Genomic DNA, 18,935 nt, shown 5'->3' with positions numbered 1-18,935 from the left:
TGGCCGAAGCCAAAGCGAGTAGGAAAGCCGTCTTCCAAGACAGGTGGCGATCGGAGGCCTGGCGTAATGGTTCGAAGGGAGGTCTCTTGAGAGACCTGAGGACTCGAACCACGTTCCAAGGAGGAGGTCTCACTTCCGACTGGGGGCAGGTAAGCTCATAGCTACGTATGAATAAAGAGAGTTCTAGCGATGAAGAAATATCCACTCCCTTCAGTCTGAAGGCCAAGCTTAAGGCTGAGCGATAGCCTTTCACTGCCGAGACAGAAAGGCGCATTTCTTCCCGCATATAAACGAGGAAGTCCGCTATTGCTGGAATAGTGGCATCGAGTGGAGAGATACCCCTTCCACGACACCAGCCACAAAAGACTCTCCACTTTGCTTGGTAGACTCCCTCAGAGGACCTACGCAGGTGCCGAGACATTCTCTCCGCAACCTGTTGCGAAAAGCCTCTCTCCGCGAGGAGACGCTGGATAGTCTCCAGGCATGAAGCCGAAGCGAGGCTACAGCCCTGTGAGGGACGCCGGAGTGGGGTTGTCTGAGAAGCTCGTGTCGTGGAGGAAGCTCCCTCGGGAGCTCCGTCAGGAGCTGCAGAAGGTCCGGAAACCATTCCGCGTGATGCCATAGCGGAGCTACCAGAGTCATCGAACAGTTGACCGATAGTCTGGTCCTGTTGAGCACCCTTCTCATCAGACAGAACGGTGGGAAGGCGTACACGTATATGTTGTCCCACCGTTGCTGGAAAGCATCTTGCCAGAGTGCCTTGGGGTCCGGGACTGGGGAGCAGTACCGGGGCAGCTTGAAGTTCAAAGGTGTCGCGAACAAGTCCACAGTCGGGGAACCCCACAAAGTCAGGACTTTGTTGGCTATCTGAGGATCCAAAGACCACTCGGTACTCACTATCTGCGAGGCCCTGCTCGGACTGTCGGCGAGCACATTCCTCTTGCCAGGAATGAAGCGAGCTGATAGTGTTATCGAGTGGATTTCGGTCCACCTCAGAGTCTCTACTGCAAGATGGGATAGCTGCTGTGAAAAAGTGCCTCCCTGCTTGTTGATATAAGCCACTACCGTGGTGTTGTCGCTCATCACCACCACGGAGTGACCTGCCAGGGACCATTGGAACTGCTGAAGAGCCAGAAAGACGGCCTTCAATTCTAGCAGGTTGATGTGTAGGCACTTTTCTGATTCTGACCAAAGGCCTGAGGCCCTCTGGTTCAGAACGTGCGCCCCCACCCTTCTTTTGACACGTCCGAAAACAGAGTCAATTCCGGGGGGAAGACGAGAAGACTCACTCCCTTTCGTAGGTTCTCGTCGACCAGCCACCATCGCAAGTCCGTCTGTTCCAGAGACCCCATTGGGATCAGAATGTCCGGGGAATCGGATCTTGATTCCACCGGGACTTGAGCCGCCATTGAAGAGATCTCATCCTGAGGCGGCTGTTTGGAACCAGACGAGCCAAGGAGGATAGGTGACCTAAGAGACGTAACCACGATTGGGCGGGGAGTTCTTCTCGCCTGAGAAAGGGTTCCGCCACCCTCCTCAGCCTTGCTATCCGGTCGTCTGATGGAAAGGCTGTGGAGATTGGTGTCTATTAGCATGCCTAGATAAACCAGTCGTTGGGACGGCTGCAGAGAGGACTTCTCGAGGTTTACCACGATCCCCAGATCCTGGCAAAGATCCAGAAGCCTGTCTCGGTGCCGAAGAAGGGTCGACTCCGAGTCTGCTAGGATCAGCCAATCGTCCAGATAACGAAGGAGACGAATGCCGTTCCTGTGCGCCCAAGATGGAATCAGGGTGAACACTCTGGTGAACACCTGAGGAGCTGTGGAGAGACCGAAACACAGCACCTTGAACTGGTAGATCTTGTCGTCTAGGCAAAATCTCAGGTACTTCCTGGAAGATGGATGGATTGGGATCTGGAAGTACGCGTCCTTTAGATCCAGTGTGCACATGAAGTCTTCTGGTCTCACCGCAAGTCTGACCGTGTCTGCTGTCTCCATGCTGAACCGGGTTTGCTTGACAAACCCATTCAGAGCTGAGAGGTCGATGACAGGTCTCCAGTCTCCAGTAGCCTTCTTTACAAGAAAGAGTCGACTGAAGAAGCCTGGGGAGCCGTCGACGACCTCCTGGAGAGCACCCTTCTCGAGCATGGTTTCGACTTCGGCCTGAAGGGCCAGCCCCTTTGCCGATCCCGTGGCATAGGAGCTCAACGACACTGGATTCGCTGTCAGGGGAGGTTGAGATGTTATGAACGGGACGCGATAGCCTTGGCCGATCACTGAGACCGTCCAAGCATCGGCCCCGTGTTGCTGCCACCTGCGGACGCAACGCTGAAGGCATCCCCCCACATGTGGACACGCAGGGGGACTGCCACCCCTAGGAGTCTTGCCTCCCCTGGAGGACTTACGCCTCTCTTGACCTTGGCTGGAAAGGGCTGGGGCTTAGACACCACCTTCTTAACTGCCGGTGCCTGCTTTGGAGCCTTACGAGGCTGCTGCTGCTGTTGCGGCGGAGCTGGAGGCTTATAGGGCCGAGTTGTAAGGGCCCTCTGGAGGAGGGAGTCCGTGCTGGATTTCCTCCACCTCTCAGCCGTTCGCTCCATGTCTTGAGGCTCAAACAGGTTCTCCCCCAGAAGGGAAGCATGTCGGAGCCTACACACATCCACGGTGGGGACCTTAGGATGGAATCTCTCAGACACAGCATCGCGACGCTTCAACACCGAGTTGGCCCACAGGGTGGTAACCTGGTGCGCCAAAAACTCGATGGAGCGGGTGCCCGAGAGCAAGAAGGTCTTCAGGGCCTTCCTATTGGTCTCCTTGGACAAGTCCTCCGAGCGCAATAGGATGCCCAGAGATCCTAGCCATAAGTCTAGCCATGAAGTGGCCTGCATGGCACACTTAGCGACCTTCTCGTGGCTAAGGATCTCTGCCGCCGAGAACGAAACCTGCCGGGCAGAGAGCTTCTCAAAGGGAACTACCTTCGCCAGCTCCTTCACAGAGTGATGGAGAGGAAGAGCGAGGCTGGACTCACCCAGAATCTCGAAATACTTCCTCTGCTGAAGACGAGGAGGAGGGATGAGCTGGTTCCCGGCAGAGGAACGACTGGAGGAGGCAAGAATCGCGAGCTGAGCGTTGGCCCTAGCTCTGGCACTCTTCAGACCCCGAGACCAGGGCAGAGCCGCACTGGACTTAGGGCCTTCCAAACGTCAAACACTTCATCTAAGATAGTGTCTTTGCCTTCACGGGGGGCGATGAATGGATCCATCAGCCCGTTAAGTTGCCTTATCAGGCTTAGGACCTGCCAGAAGGCATGTTCTGATTCATGCTGATCTCCTCCTTGCGGGCTGGCAGCTAAGTCTCCTGTCCCTGGGATCTCTTCCTGGGGTGAAGCGTGGACGTTCCCCCGGGGAGCCGTGGGTTCCTGGCGAATCCTCGAAGATGACTTCGGGACGGTCTTGGAGTCCTTGGATTCCCTCCTGGGAGGGATACAGGATCCCAAGAAAGAGGTTCAAGGAGCCCCTTCCTCACGAGACGATTCTCCTCCATGAAGCGAAGTCTCCCCCCTTGGTGCCGAGGGGAAGACTACCACTCAACTGGACTCACCCGAGGACGGAAAGGCCTCGTCCACGGGAGAAGGAGAAAGCACTCAAGCAGGAGAAGGGGGCTTCGCGACAGACCTCTTGGGAACCAACTTTGCCCTGGGGGAAGTCACCACGAAGTCCACTCCTCTCTTTCTCTTCAGCGTAGGAGAGACAGCCGTTGGTTTGTTACCCTGGTCGGCGAGTGCTGGCTTCATAACCCTCACTAACGCTCGCGCCAGGGGACCAAACCAAGTCTGTTGCTCCAAGGACACAGAGTCTGAAATCGTCGCTAAAGGGAAAGGGATCGGGCGATCCTTTGGAGTGTACACCACAGTACCTGCCTGAAAAGAAGGTGGGGAAGAATGATGTACTAACCTCTCCTCAGTATTATCCTTGTCCTGCACTACAATCCTGTGTTTGGGTGGAGGCGATCCCGAGCGTTGTCTAGGAACACGCGTTCCTGCTGCTACCACCAGCTGCGAAATTCGCCGCGAACGATGGTCGCGCGGGCGAGCGATCGCGCGGGTGCCCAGGTGGATGATCACGCGTGTCCGAGTCGGCGAACGAAAGCGTTGGCACGATGGCGAGGAAACACGCTGCCGCGTGGGTGAGGAAGATCGCTGGCGATGTAGATCAACAGGCGATCGGTGGCGAGCTGGCGAGCGCTGACGCGCAGGTGGGCGATGGCGCGTTGTCGCATGGTGACGCGTTGGCGAGCTGATAGATGGCGAACCATGTCCCTTCAGAACCTCTGGTCGACGAAGCGTTGGAGAACGCGGGCGCGCAAGTTGTAAATCGCGTGGGCGATCCGGAGATCGCCGATAAACAGGTGATCGCTGACGCGTAGGAGAACGCTGATGAATAGGCGATACTAAAATCGCCTGTGCGCGCTGGCGAGCAGGTGATCGGCGGCGCGTAGGTGATCGTTGACAGGTTGGAGAACGCTGATGAATAGGCGATACTAAAATTGCCTGTGCACCCTGGCGAGCAGGTGAACGCTGGCGAGCAGGTGATCGCTGGCGCGTAGGTGATCGCTGGCGAGCAGGAGGGCGACGCGTGAGATCCTGTGAAGGAACAGGTGGCGCGGCGCGTTCACGAACAGGAACAGGAAGATCGCAGGCGCGTGGGCGAACATGTGCTTTAGACACACGCGCTGGAGAACGCGAACGTTGTTGCGTAGACACAGGATGAGAGAGCTCAGGAGACTGATGGCGCGCAGGGAGTTCAACAGGAACTGCAGGATGGTCAGAGACCACAGGGCGATGATCCTCAAAAGAGCGCTGACGAGCAGAAGAGCGCTGACGAGGAGGGCGAACATCAGGAGAGTGCCGACGAACAGGTGAGCGCCGACGAGCAGGAGAGCATTGACGAGCAGGAGAGCACTGACGAGCAGGAGAGCGCCTGTGCGCTAGCACTGCACGTGGAAGGGAAGAATCCCTTTGCCCCGAAGGGACCGTTGCCCGTCGGGTGACGAGTTCCACAGAAGGTGAAGATCTAGCAGGAGTTGGAGAACGGTCTGCAGAGAGGTCCAAAGGAGTAGGAGCTGTAGGCTGAGTACGACGAGGAGAGTCCCCTTCGGAGGAAGAAGATCCAAAAAGGCGCCTCTTAACCCCCTTATAAGGGGAAGGGAGGCCCTTGCGACGCAGCGGACGGTGAGCCTTACGGCGGAGGCGGCCACGGGGAAGATCATCAGGACCATCAGTCCTCTGAAGGGGAGTCTCAGTCAAAGCACTTCCCTTAGAAGGAAGCTGAACAGCAGAAGAGCCCGTAGGACTCACTTCCCCCTTCGAAGGATGTACGGAAGGGGGAGGAGAGCCATCAGCCCCATCATCCTCAACTGCACCTGCAGAGGATTGCCCAGCCACGTCAGAGGCCTCTGCCACCACGACGTCGACGATAGACAGAGGGTCTACCTCTGCTACCGTCGGCGACTGCTTAACGGCAGCTCCCAACGAGACAAGGTCAATCAAGGCGACCCTGGAGGGCAAGCCCTTAAGCCCCAGGGAAGCCCAAATCTGTAAGAGATCATCATTAGACAAGGAGTTATCAATGGCCTCCCCTGGAGGAGGAGGGGGAACCGCCCCGCTATGGGAGGCGACCCCCCCCCGGTCGGGAAACAGAACTAGGGCCTGCGCTACCACTCGAACGACTCTCCTTAGGAGCCGGTCGAGGGGGAGCTTCGGAGGAGGTTTGGGCGGCGAAAGAAGAATCCCGAGAACCTTCCTCCTTCAAGGCAACCCCCGAAGGAAAACGGTCTCTCTTGGACTTCTTCTTACGCCGGCGGCCAAACCTCTCCCACTGGGAGGCAGACCACTCCCTACACTCACAACACATGTTTTCCTGGTCACACCATCGGCCCCGACACTGAGGGCAAAGGGTGTGAGGGTCCGTATCTAAGGCCGACATAAAGGTTCCACAAGGGCGGCCGGCAACACCAGGGCACGTACGCATTGTAATATAATAATATAATAATGAAAGTCAACTTCAAACCAACACACAAGCTGTAGAAAAGAAAAAGCAGAAGTGACCTGCCAGGGTTTGTTGGAACTGTTGAAGTGCCCGATATACGGCCTTCATCTCTAGCAGATTTATGTGGAGGCAATTTTCTGATTCTGACCATAGGCCTGAGATCCTGTGGTTCAGAACGTGGGCCCCCCCACCCTTCTTTTGAAGCGTCCGAGAACAGCATCAAATCCGGGGAGAGGACGAGAAGATCCACTCCCTTTCGGAGGTTTTCGTCTGTCACCCACCACTGAAGGTCCGTCTGTTCCGCAGGACCCATAGGGACCAGAATGTCCGGGGAATCGTGGCCTTGATTCCACCGGGACTTGAGCCGCCATTGCAGGGATCTCATCCTAAGGCGGCCGTTTGGAACTAGACGGGCCAAGGAGGAAAGGTGACCTAGGAGACGTAACCACGATTGGGCTGGAAGCTCTTCTCGTCGGAGGAAAGGATCTGCGATCCTCCTCAGCCTTGCTATCCTGTTGTCTGATGAAAAGGCTTTGTGGAGATTGGTGTCCAATATCATGCCTAGATATACCAGTCGTTGAGATGGAAGCAGAAAAGACTTCTCGAGAATTACCATGATCCCTAGATCTTGGCAAATTCCCAGAAGCTTGTCTCGGTGTCGAAGAAGGGTCGATTCCGAGTCTGCCAGGATCAGCCAGTCGTCCAGATAACGGAGGAGACAGATGCCGATCCTGTGTGCCCACGAAGAGATCAGGGTGAACACTCTGGTGAATACCTGGGGTGCTGTGGAGAGACCGAAACACAGCACCTTGAACTGGTAGATCTTGTTGTCTAGGCTGAATCTTAAGTACTTCCTGGAAGACGGATGGATTGGAATCTGGAAGTACGCGTCCTTCAGATCCAGTGTACACATGAAGTCTTGCGGTCTCACTCCAGGTCTGACCGTGTCTGCTGTCTCCATGCTGAACGGAGTTTGTTTGACAAACTTGTTCAGAGCTGAGAGGTCGATAACTGGTCTCCAGCCTCCAGACGCCTTCTTTACAAGAAAGAGTCGACTGAAGAAGCCTGGGGAGCCGTCGACGACCTCCTGAAGAGCATCCTTCTTCAGCATGGTCTCGACTTCTGCCCGTAGGGCTAGCCCTTTTGCCGATCCCATGGCATAGGAGCTCAACGACACTGGATTCGCTGTCAGGGGAGGAAGAGATGTTATGAACGGGACGCGATATCCCTGACTGATCACGGAGATCGTCCAGGAATTGGCCCTGAGTTCCTGCCACCTGAATGCGCAACTTTTCAGGCATCCCCCCACTGGTGGACATGCAGGGGAATTGCCAATACTAGCGTTTGCGGCCTCAGCCACTACCTCTAGGATTCTTGCCTCCCCTGGAGGACTTTTTGTCCTTCTTGTCTCTGACAGGAAAGGGCTGCTGCTTGGACATCGTCGTCTTTGCTGCCGCTGCCGGTTTCGTCGTCTTGGACTGGCGAGGTTGTTGAGGTGCTGGAGGTTTGTAGGGCTTTGTTGTACGAGCCCTTTGGAGAAGAGAATTCTGGTTCGATTTTCTCCACCTCTCAGCTGCCTGTTCCACATCCTTGGGCTCAAACATGATAAATTCGAAGATAATTTGTATTTTTCCTAACCATACAAACCTTAGCTATTTACATTGGGTTTACCTTTTAGCGTAGCTGAAATGGCGAGCCATTAGAATTTAACGAGGGTGTAATACCCCCGCGCTAGTTAGCGGGGGGGGGGGGGGGGGGGGGGTAGGGGGGGGTAGGGGAGTGATAGCTAGCTACCCCTCCCACCCCTCACACACAGGTGAATGCTCCACTTTCACTTAGAGGTAGGACTTGTCTTGGGGGACAGGGCTGGCGGGCAAATATATGTACCAATAGCTAAGGTTTGTATGGTTAGGAAAAATACAAATTATCTTTGAATTTGTCATTTGTTCCGTAACCGAAATACAAACCACGCTATTTACTTTGGGTGACTTACCCCTTAGGAAGGGTGGAAAGTCCCTAGCCATACTGGCTTTGGCTTTACCCGGGGACTCAGAATCCGAGTGAGTCGCACTCGAGAAAAGGAGTCCCTGCACCTCACAAGTTCCTTGCTCCGCAAGGAACCGTGTGGCCTACATAAGCTTGTGTGTGAAGGAAGAAGTGTGACCCGTCCTAGGCAGTTGACCTGGAGTTCCAGAAGGAACTCTGGGTTAGGACGTTCCCAATACCACCTCGTCAGGGTATGGGGGACGCGACAGTATTGACTCAATACTCGGAACACAAGGAAGCATGGTTTACCTGCAGAGGTTCGAGGTCAGCTATGCAGAGACCAGGATGCTGCTTCCCAGTAGAGGGGAAAATGAAGAAAGATGTAAGGGCCAGACATACTTCTTTCGTTCATGCAGACTAAAACCTGATAACAATGCCCTCAACCTTCTACTACCTGTCCAAAAAGGAGCCTGAGGTTAGACCAGCTGTTGTGTAGCCACCACAGAGCGATAAAAACGTATCGAAACTCCTGTGGGTCACGCCCTGCAGGAAGCGGGCTGCGAAGGTCATTAGACGCTTCCAGACTCCAGCTTGTAGCACCTGCGTCACAGAGTAGTATTACTCGAAGGCGAGGGACGTTGCGATGTATCCGACATCGTGTTGTAGGGCGACGTGACGGGAGAGGGTCTGGATTCAGGTCGAGATGAATGTACTTGAGTCCGAGCTGAAGAGGTATACTGTACTGGTGACTCTTCCCCTTGTCCTTCTTGTGCTCCCAACCCGGCTGCACATGAGGACAAACTGCGACTCTCCTCAGCCTTGCCACAGTCAACTGAAGGGAAGGCTCGGAGGAGGTGGCAACAGAATCTGGCGTCCCCAGGCGGTCACCCATCCAAGTACCGACCAGACCCAACGTTGCTTAACCTCGCTGGACGGACGAGAAGCGGGGTTTCCAACGTGGCAAGGCCGTTGACTCAATATCATGGCTAGATACTCCAGATGTTGAGGCAGAAGAAGAGAAGGCTCCTAGCAAAATACCATGAACCCCCACTCATGGTAAGCATCCGGAAGCTTGTCCCGGCGCTGAAGAAGGTCGAACCCGAGCCTACCGGAGTTGACCAGACCTCCAAAAGGCGAAGGAGGCGGAAGCCTGCACCTGAGCGGCCATGAGGAAAGCAGGGAGAGTTCTCTGGGGAAAAACCTGCGATGCCACGGTGGGATCGCCACACTGCATCTTAAGCAGGAATACCTGTAGTCTAGGCTGAATTCCACGAGCTTCCTGGAAGATGGATGCAATGGAAACTGAAAGTACCCGTCCTTCCGATCCAGGGCCTAAGGAGTCCTGTCGCCTCGTTACCAGTTTGATCGATTCTGCTGTTCCACGCTGGACGAAGTTTGTTCGACAAACTTGATCAGAGCTGAGAGGTCGACTACGGAACTCCCGTCTCAGATACTTCCTTACAAGAAAGGATCGACTGAAGAAGCCGGGGGGTGAAGCCATCGACGATCCTATGGAGGACCTTCTCCTAAGGCATGGATCATTCTGCTCAAACGGGCAAACTCTTGCCGACCCTATGGCATAGAGGTTCAGAGACACTGAATTCGCTGACAGAGACGGCAGGCGCAATATCCTTGGCTGATCACAGAGATCGTGCAGGAATGGGCATCGGGAAGCTGTCATCCGGATGAGTAACCTTAGGCATCCTCCCAGCGTGAAACCTGCAAGGGGGAGGGTGCCAATCCTAGAGTTCGTGAACTCTGCCGCTCCCTCTAGGACTATGCCCTCCCTGGAGAGCCTCCCGTGCCACCTGTTCCTGATAGGAGGGAACTGCTATTGGACACCTTGTCTCAGTTGTCGTAGCCGGTCCGATAACTTAGGCCGACATGGCTGAAAGAAAGAGGCGCTGCAGCCCTGCAGGGTCTGGAAGAAAGCGCCTTGGAGGAGTGAAAACGGAAGTCGACTTCCTCCGCACAACCGCTGTCTATGTCTCTGTCCTTGGGCACAAACAAATTCTTCTCAAGGATTTACCATCGCGCGAGCGCCAGGGGGATTGCAACCACGATTCCCGTTGGGGTTTCGCAGCATGGCCAGCCGGGCGAGTCTTCTGGAGCTTATTTCCAGAACACAGCCTCACCCCGTAAACGCAGAGCATGGCACATGCAAGAGCAGGAAGAATCTTCAGGGAGGTCTGAGCAACATTCTTCTTTCCAGAACCTGGGTTAGCCCTTTCCCGTCATTTCCTGGAAGGGTTTTGCCAGGGGGCTTTCCGTTCGAGATTTCTCCATCAGCCAAGGGGTGACTGGTTTACACCTTCCTCTTCTCCATCTCGTGAAAGGGGCTTACCAGGTACTTTCCCTCCTCGGTTGCGACCCAAGGTTTTGTTCAAGGAAGCTATAGGAAGGTCATGGGTACTTTCCTCCTCTCGGGCTCAAGCACTGTGGAAAAAATTAATAATAGTTGGGAAAAATACAAACCATTTCCACATGTAACAAGCTTGGGTTATATATGTTTTAAAGTAACTCTCATTATCAATTCCCTTTTGTCATAATGTCTGATATTCTACCCCAGAACTGTACTATAACATTTTATTCACTGTAAAGATTTCAATTTTTCTTAAATAGGTTTAAATGTTTTGCAAGCATAAAGTATATGTTTAAGGGGTATGTATATATTTTTGTTTGGTCCTACCAACTGTCTTAACAACATTTGTTTTTGCAGCACGCCCTACTCTCTGTAGGGTTTGAATGTGTAACCAGAGTTTGAGTAAATAGAAGTACTGTACTTTACAAGAATAGGTTCCTTCATACAAGAAAAGAAAAAAGAACAGATACGGCAGACATTTATGTTGACAGAAGTTCCCAATTGGAAGCGCCCATGCGAGGGCACGCAGGAACGCAAACGAAGGTGAGCGAAGGAGCGCAGGAGGAGGGCGAGCGTGGTAGGAAGGGCAAGAGCTGGTGGTCGGCGAGCGATAACCCATACGCGAGCAATGGATACTGCAAGAATTAAGCCGACGTTCGCGCAGGAGGAGGGCGAGCGTGGTAGGAAGGGCAAGAGCTGGTGGTCGGCGAGCGATAACCCATACGCGAGCAATGGATACTGCAAGAATTAAGCCGACGTTCGCGCGACGGAACACCGTCCGTCCGTCCGCGCGACGGAACACCGTCCGTCCCTCCGCGCGACGGAACACCGTCCGTCCGTCCGTCCGCGCGACGGAACTCCGTCCGTCCGTCCGTTCGTCCGTCCGTCCGCGCGACGGAACACCGTCCGTCCGTCCGTCCGTCTGCGCGCCGGAACACCGTCCATCCGTCCGCGCGACGGACCACCATCCGTTCGTCCATCCGTCCGCGCGACGGAACACCGTCCGTCCGCGCGATGGAACACCGTTGGTTCGCGCATGGGCGAACATCGGAGAGCATGTGCGCGGTCGCACATGAGCGTAGGCGTTCGGTCGCGCGGGCACGTGGGCGTATGGACGCGCAGGCACATGGGCGCGCGGGTGAGCGCGCAGGCGGTCGGGAGACCGATGACGCGTAGGCGGGCGATGGCACGTTGACGAGCGATTGCGCGTTCTGGCGAGCGATAGCCCGTAGGAGAGTGAAGGCGCGTTGGCAAGCGATGGGGCGTCGGCAAGGGATGGCGCGTCGACAAGCGACGGCGCGTTGGCGAGCGGTGGTGCGTTAACAAAACGCTAGCTCGCAGGTGAAGAATCGAGCGGGCGTGTAGGCGAATGCCGTCCGCCCGACGGAACACCGTCCGTCCGTCCGTCCGCGCGACGGAACACCGTCCGTCCGTCCGCGCGACGGAACACCGTCCGTCCGTCCGCGCGACGGAATACCGTCCGTTCGTCCGCGCGACGGAACACCGTCCGTCCGTCCGCGCGACAGAACACCGTCCGTCCGTCCGCGCGACGGAACACCGTCCGTCCGTCCGTCCGCGCGACGGAACACTGTCCGTCCGCGCGACGGAACACCGTCCGTCTGTCCGCGCGACGGAACACCGTCCGTCTGTCCGCGCGACGGAACACCGTCCGTCCGTGCGACGGAACACCGTCCGTCCGTCCGCGCGACGGAACACCGTCCGTCCGTCCGCGCGACGGAACACCGTCCATCCGTCCGCGCGACGGAACACCGTCCGTCCGTCCGCCCGTCCGCGCGACGGAACACCGTCCGTGCGATGGAATACCGTTGGTTTGCTCGTGGGCGAACATTGAAGAGCATGTGCGCGGTCGCGCATGAGCGTAGGCGTGCGGTCGCGCGGGCACGTGGGCGTATGGACGCGCAGGCACATGGGCGCGTGGGTGAGCGCAGGCGGCCGGGAGACCGATGACGCGTAGGCGGGCGATGGCATGTTGACGAGCGATTGCGCGTTCTGGCAAGCGATAGCCCGTAGGAGAGTGAAGGCGCCTTGGCAAGCGATGGAGCGTCGGCAAGGGATGGCGCGTCAGCAAGCGATGGCGTGTTGGCGAGCGGTGGTGCGTTAACAAAACGCTAGCGCGCAGGTGAAGAATCGCGCGGGCGTGTAGGCGATTGCCAACGCAAGAGAGACTAGTGATGGTTAGCGCGCATCGCGCTAACAGAAGGCGCGCAGGTGTATCAGGAAGGTGAGCGCTGAAGCAAGTGGTTAATCAGGCAATCCTAGACGGTCAGAAAACCGTTGGCGCCCATTGGTGCGAGGCAAAAAAGGGCGCGCAGATGTGCGCTGGCGATTGAAGAAAGCTGGCGCACAGAAGGACAAAAGTAAAGGTGAGCGCTGGCGAGCAGGAGGAAGATCTAGGGCAAGACTCAGCTACCGGAGATCGTGGTCCACAGCAGGCGAGCGCTAGATCGCTACTGATGGTGTCCAGGGGAACTGACACGCGTGGCAGATCGATGGCGATCGTTGACGCGTAGGAGATCACTGACGAGCAGGTGAACGTTGACGCGTCTATGGTCGCTGGCGAGCAGAAGGCAACGCGTGGAAGTTCTAGATCGCGAGGGCGAACGTGGGCGCACAGGGCGCATAACAGGAACCAACAGGAACAGCAGAGATGATCATCATGAGAGCGCTGACGAACAGGAGAGCGCTGACGAACAGGAGCGCGCTAGCGATCAGGAAAGCGCTGATGAGCAGTAGAGCGCCTGTGCGCTAACACTGAGCAGGAGCAGGAGAGCGCCTGTGAGCTAACACTGAGCAGGAGCAGGAGAGCGCCTGTGTGCTAACACTGAGCAGGAGCAGGAGAGCGCCTGTGCGCTAACACTGAACAGGAGAGAACACAGCAGAAGGGCGCGCAGGGGAACCCTGACACGCAAGGGAAGAACCCCTGTGGGAGGCAACCCTTTGCCCCGAAGGGATCGTTGTCCGTCGGGAGACTGATGTCCGTCGGAAGACCGTTGTCTGTCCGCCGGGAGGCTGATGCCCGAAAGGAGGAAGGTCTCCAGGGCCTTCCTGGTGCTCTCCTTGGACAGATCCTCGGATCGCAGCAGGATGCCCAGAGACCCCAGCCAGACATCCAGCCACGAAGGGGCCTGTACGGCACACTTTGCGACCTTCTCCTGACTCAAGATCTCTGTTGCCGAAAATGTCACTTGCCGGCTGGAGAGTCTCTCAAGAGAGACTCCCCTGGTAAGCTCTTCCACAGAGTGGTGGAGTGGAAGAGCTAAAGAAGACTCCTCCATGATCTCAAAATACATCCTCTGTTGGACACGAGGAGGTGGGAGGAGCTTGTTGCCAGCAGTGGAGCGGCTGGAGAGCTGGCCCTCAACCTTATCCCTGGCACTCTTCACCCCTTGGGACCAAGGCTAAGCCGCACTGGCCTTAGTGGGTTTCTGAGTGCCAAAGACTCGGTCCAGGACCGTGTCCTTGCCCTCACGAGGGGCGATCTCAGGGTCCTTGAACCCGTTGAGATGCCTCATCAGAGTCAAGACTTGCCAGAAGGCATGTTCTGACTCTTGCTGCTCTCCTCCTGGTGAACTGGCAGCAGTCTCCTGTTCCCAGATGCTCTACTTGGGGGGACACGTGGACATTCTCCTGGGGTCTCACTGGCTCTGGTCGAATCCTGGAAGAAGACTTCGGGATAGTCTTTGAGTCCCAGTTTGACTCTGGGAGAAGTCACCACAATCTCTACTCCTCTCTTCCTTTTCAGTGGGGTCAGAGCTGCCGTTGGTTTGAGACCCAAATCAGCGAAGGCAGGCTTAACAGCCCGGACGACAGCTCTGGTAAGGGACCCAAATCATGGCTGCTTACTGACAGACGCAGTGTTAGAGACTCCCGCTAGAGGGAAGGGGATCGGACGATCCTTCGGAGTAGATACCACAGGGCCTACCCGAAAAGAAAGGGAAGAAGATTGGTGCCTAGACCTCTCTGAAGACCTCCCCTCCTCCTGCGAGCGTGCTGTTCTGAGCTTGCGAGTGGGGGACCGTGAAGAAGATGACCTGACTGCTCTCGCTCCTGAAGACTCGCTAGGAAGTTCGCGTTACGAAACCCGGAGGGAATCGCGCCTGGCCTCACACTGGCGTTCGCGCGATGGAACAATCCCAGGTTCGCGCGCGGGCGAACGTTCACGCACGTGTGCGGGCGCGTGGGCGAGGGTGCGCGGGCGAGTGTTGGCGATCACGAGAATGACGGCGCGTAGGTGAACAACGGAGCGCAGGCGAGCGATGGCGCACAGGAGAGCGATGGCGCGCAGGGCGAGCAGGTGAGCGACTGCACACAGGTGAAGTTGCGCGTGGGCGCACAGGTAATCTTCTGCGAGCAGGCTCGTGGGCACGTGGGCATGCTGGAGAGTGAAGGCGCGCGGATGCGCTGGAGATCGCTGGCGTGCAGCAACGCGATCTGGAGAAGACAGATGAGGCACAGGATCAGCAGGCTTAGAAGCGCATGAAGGAGACTGCTCGTGGGCGCGTCGTGACCCGTCCACCTCTGGAAGTGCGCACGGTAGGACCTGGAACCTGTGGGCACGAAGGTGACTGCGCGCGATGGCGCGTAGGCGAGGGTTGACGAGAGGGCGAGTTCCGATGGCGCGCAGGTGAACGCTGGCAAGAAGGCGAAGGATGAGGCTTCCTTCCTACGCCCAGATCCGAAGATCGTGGGCACGCGGGCGAGCGATGGCACGTAGTTACGCGCTGGCACGCAGGGGAAGTTCGCTGGCGAGCTGGAGATCGTGGGCGTGCGTGGCGCGTATCAGGATCAGGGCGCACAGATGTGCGCTGGCGAGGAGGAGATCCCTGGCGAGGAGGAGATCGCTGACGCGCAGGAGAGCGCCTGCGAGCAGGAGAGCGCCGGCGAACAGGAGATCGATGGCGAGCAGGAGAGCGCTGACATGTCGACTCTGCCATAGGAGATCGCTGGCACGTTGTTTCTGGCACAGGATGACTCTCAGCAACAGCAGGAACAGGAGAAGGCTTGCACGCAACTGCGCGCAGGAGATCGTGGGCGCACAGGTAAAACATGGCACTTAAGGGACTTGCTCACATTGTGAGACAAGCCCTTTTGCCCTAGAGGGACTGGTGCCCGTTGGATAACGGGGTGCGAGGGCGCCCACTGCGCATCAGCTGCCGCGAACGGTGAAGGAGGATCAGCAGGTCTGGCAGGCGTAGGAGATCGCGAACGATCTGCAAAGAGGTCCAGAGATGCGGCTGCAACGGTCAACTAACGACGAGGAGGATCCTCTGCGGGGGACGGCGAGGGCGAGGAGCCGAAGAGGCGCCTCCTAACTCCCTTGTGGGGAGAAAGAAGACCTCTACGACGAAAAGGAGGGCGAGCCTTGCGACAGATACGTCCTCTGGGAGCAGGAACACCATCGTCGGTCCTCAGAAGAGGAGACTGTCAGTGAACTCCCCCGAGGGGGAGAATCACCTGCAGGAGAGACCGTTGAACTCAGCTCCTCCCTCGAAGGATGTTCGGAGGGGGGAACTGAGCCTTCAGCAACATCAGCACCCAAGGCAGGGGTTTGACCCGACCCGTCGCAAGCCTCTGCCACAACAACGTCGACGATAGACAGAGGGTCAACCTCCGCTACCACTGGCGACTGTTTGACAGCTGCGCCCAACTGGATCAAGTCAAGCAGGGCTTCCCTGGAGGGTGAACCCTTAAGCCCCAAGGAAGCCCAAAGCTGCAATAAATCATCATTATAAACAGAAACAGATAAATCCTCCCCCGGAGGAGGAGGAGGAGCTGCCACTCAGAAGGGAGTGTTGGAGAAGATCTTTCCTCTCGCAAGAGAGAATTGATCACCTCCTTCGAACGGCGCATCGCCTCGCGTACGAGGGAGCTGCCAATCAGAAGGGAGTGTTGGAGAAGATCTCTCCTCACGCAAGAGAGGATTGATCAATTCCTCCTTCCTACGGCGCATCGCCTCGTGGACAAGGAAGCTGCCATTCAGAAGGGAGTGTTGGCGATGATCTACCCTCAGGCAAAAGAGGATGATCAACGCCTCCTTCCTATGGCATATCCCCTCGCAGACGAGGGAGCTGCTGTTCAGAAGGCCGTTGGAGAAAATCTCTCCTCTCACAAAAGAGAGGATCAACCAACTCCTCCCTCCTATGGCGCATCGACTCATGCCGCTCGGAAGGGTGTTGCATCGTCCTTCCTCAGAGGTCAGACTGCGCAACACTTGAAGGCGAACTTTCTGGTCGTACAGATTGCACCACCTCCCTTCGGGCGAACCCGGCTAAAGAAACAGCAACCCACACAACCTCGGAACGAAGCCAAAACTCGTTCCCGAGACCTACGGTCCCGTGACAAGTCACTCCGAGGAGTTCCTGTCACCCACTGGTCATGGCCACCCGCCGAAGCAGAGCAAACTGGGTAAGCAGCAGAGGTAGAGGCCATGGCCTCTTGCTACCTCCCTTGTCCAGGGAACCCGTGAAAGGAAGGCAGCTCAAAAGGAAATTAGGCCAGTTGCTTTTAGCCGTAACCGGTTAAAAGGCTGTTGTCGGGAGAGAGAGACTACGTCTTTACTCTACCGAGCCGACATAAAAAAGTGACGGTTAGTCGCTAGTGCTGGTGTGAGCGAGAGGGTTAACCTACCCCGCTCGCCCCCTCCGCTAACTAGCGGTGGGTAGTTACACCCTGACAAAAAGTTTATCGGCTTATTGGTTAGTTTCAGCTTTCGCCGAAATAATACTCCTATGTAAAGAGCAGAAGGTTTGTACTTTGCACCGGAACAAATGTGATATGTACTGTACATTACTCTACACAATGCGCCAAATAGTCAATGGCTCAAAGAGTTCCATCAAGCTTCAAACTTACTGTGTAAAACTTTGTACGTAAATGGTTAGTGGTGCTGTATTGATAATTTTTATTCTAATTTCTATTGTATAAGTATATTCATTGTGTAATAGTGCAATGTTATTGATATATTAGTACATTACTGTATACAAAATAACATACTTTACAATAGTGATGTAGACATAGAATATGAGTACTGTGAGTTTCAATGGCGCAAGTCGAGAAGTGTGGCAATGACTCACGTTATATGTACCTTAGTGTTACTGTGTACATAGTACACGTTTACATGTACTGTACATTCACTGAATGCGTTCATTCATTAATATAAAACTTATATTGAGACAGAAACCAAGGAAAAACTTCCACCTGGCTGTTCAGAAAAAAAAACACTTATAGGAGGTGCTACTGTCTTGAGTTGCTTGTTCGAACAGAATGAAGGGCCCAACGTTTCATATTTTAAACCTCCTTGTTATTTATGTTCAATATTGGACTATGAAATATAATCATAGCTCATACTGTACTTTATGATCATGTTAAAAATAAAAGGTTCGGGTAGAAATTTGGGTTTGATATATTTAGTCTGGGAGCCTTTGTATATTAGCGGCCAGTTCCTTCCATGTGCATAAAAATTGGACACCAACTAACCTAAACTTCCCAAACCCCCCCCCCCACCTAACCTAAGCTACAAGCCATGTCCTTACCTACTTAACTAATAGGGGAGCTAACGCCACCTTGCAAACCCCCTAACACTTCCGTAAGGGGCGGAATTCAATAAAGGGGTATTTGTACCACCATGCAATAAACACTGAAAACGTTATAAATCCTGATTTCTAAACACATGGAATTCTGGCAAACAAATGCTCGTGTTTTGACAGTGTTTCATTACTTGGAGCCTTTGTATATCAGCGGCTAGTTCCTCTCATGAGGATTAAAAATGGACATTAACTAAACTAAACTTTCTCCCCTACCCTAACCGACCAGTATTATTTTCTATAAACCGTTTATTGCACCATTCTGTAATTTTACCAAATCATGTACAGAAATGAAGGTATTTTACGGTCTCGAATTCGATCTTTGTCCAATTCATAATTTTACCATAAACTTACCCTATACTTTCATCGTAGGCTTGTGCTAAGATATCATCGTCCTCGTCTAATTCATCATCAAAAAGGTCAATGGTAAAGTTAACAGATGTACTTTCACTGTTAGCATCCATTTTTTCATTCTTGAAACTATTTTCCTTATTTAACCAACATTTTTAGTAATACGAGTTTCACGATACGCAAGCTAATCATGTCGGGACTATGTGTATCCGCGAAACTTGTTTATTTACATTCATCTATACACTTTATATAGGAACATGGGGCAACGGAACCATATAATGAAAATGAACGTGAAATAATAGCGGACATTCTTTGTTTCAAGAATTGTGATAAAAAAGAAATAGAAAGCAGAAAAAATCTTATCCAAGAACTGTGGAAAATAAGAAAAAATAATAAAATAAGACATCAAGTGACAAACGACAATACCATATAAAGAAAAGAATAGAGGAGCCGTTACAAAGGCTTATCCTCAAAGTACAAGTACAAGTACAAGAAATTCAGTTACCGTTACAAAGGCTACGACCGAAACTACTAATAGACTCGGCGACGGCTGACTCCTTGATAATTGAAAAAATTAAAGTGGAATGTG

At 54.6% G+C, this 18,935-nt stretch overlaps 1 protein-coding gene and 1 pseudogene across 1 annotated transcript in view; both read right to left on the bottom strand.

Moving 5' to 3' along the window:
- LOC137646248 (uncharacterized) overlaps positions 1–18,572 on the bottom strand; it is a 261,911-nt gene extending 243,339 nt beyond the window's left edge. The window contains exon 1 of the mRNA XM_068379370.1: positions 18,350–18,572. Coding sequence (XP_068235471.1) covers positions 18,350–18,459 — 110 coding nt within the window. The 5' untranslated portion in view covers positions 18,460–18,572. The remainder of the gene's footprint in view (positions 1–18,349) is intronic.
- On the bottom strand, positions 8,888–9,006 carry LOC137659156 (5S ribosomal RNA; annotated as a pseudogene).
- Positions 18,573–18,935: the final 363 nt, after the last annotated feature.

The sequence above is a fragment of the Palaemon carinicauda genome, chromosome 1 (assembly GCF_036898095.1).
Source record: "Palaemon carinicauda isolate YSFRI2023 chromosome 1, ASM3689809v2, whole genome shotgun sequence".
Lineage (NCBI taxonomy): Eukaryota > Metazoa > Arthropoda > Malacostraca > Decapoda > Palaemonidae > Palaemon > Palaemon carinicauda.
This window is presented reverse-complemented; position numbering and strand designations above follow the sequence as displayed.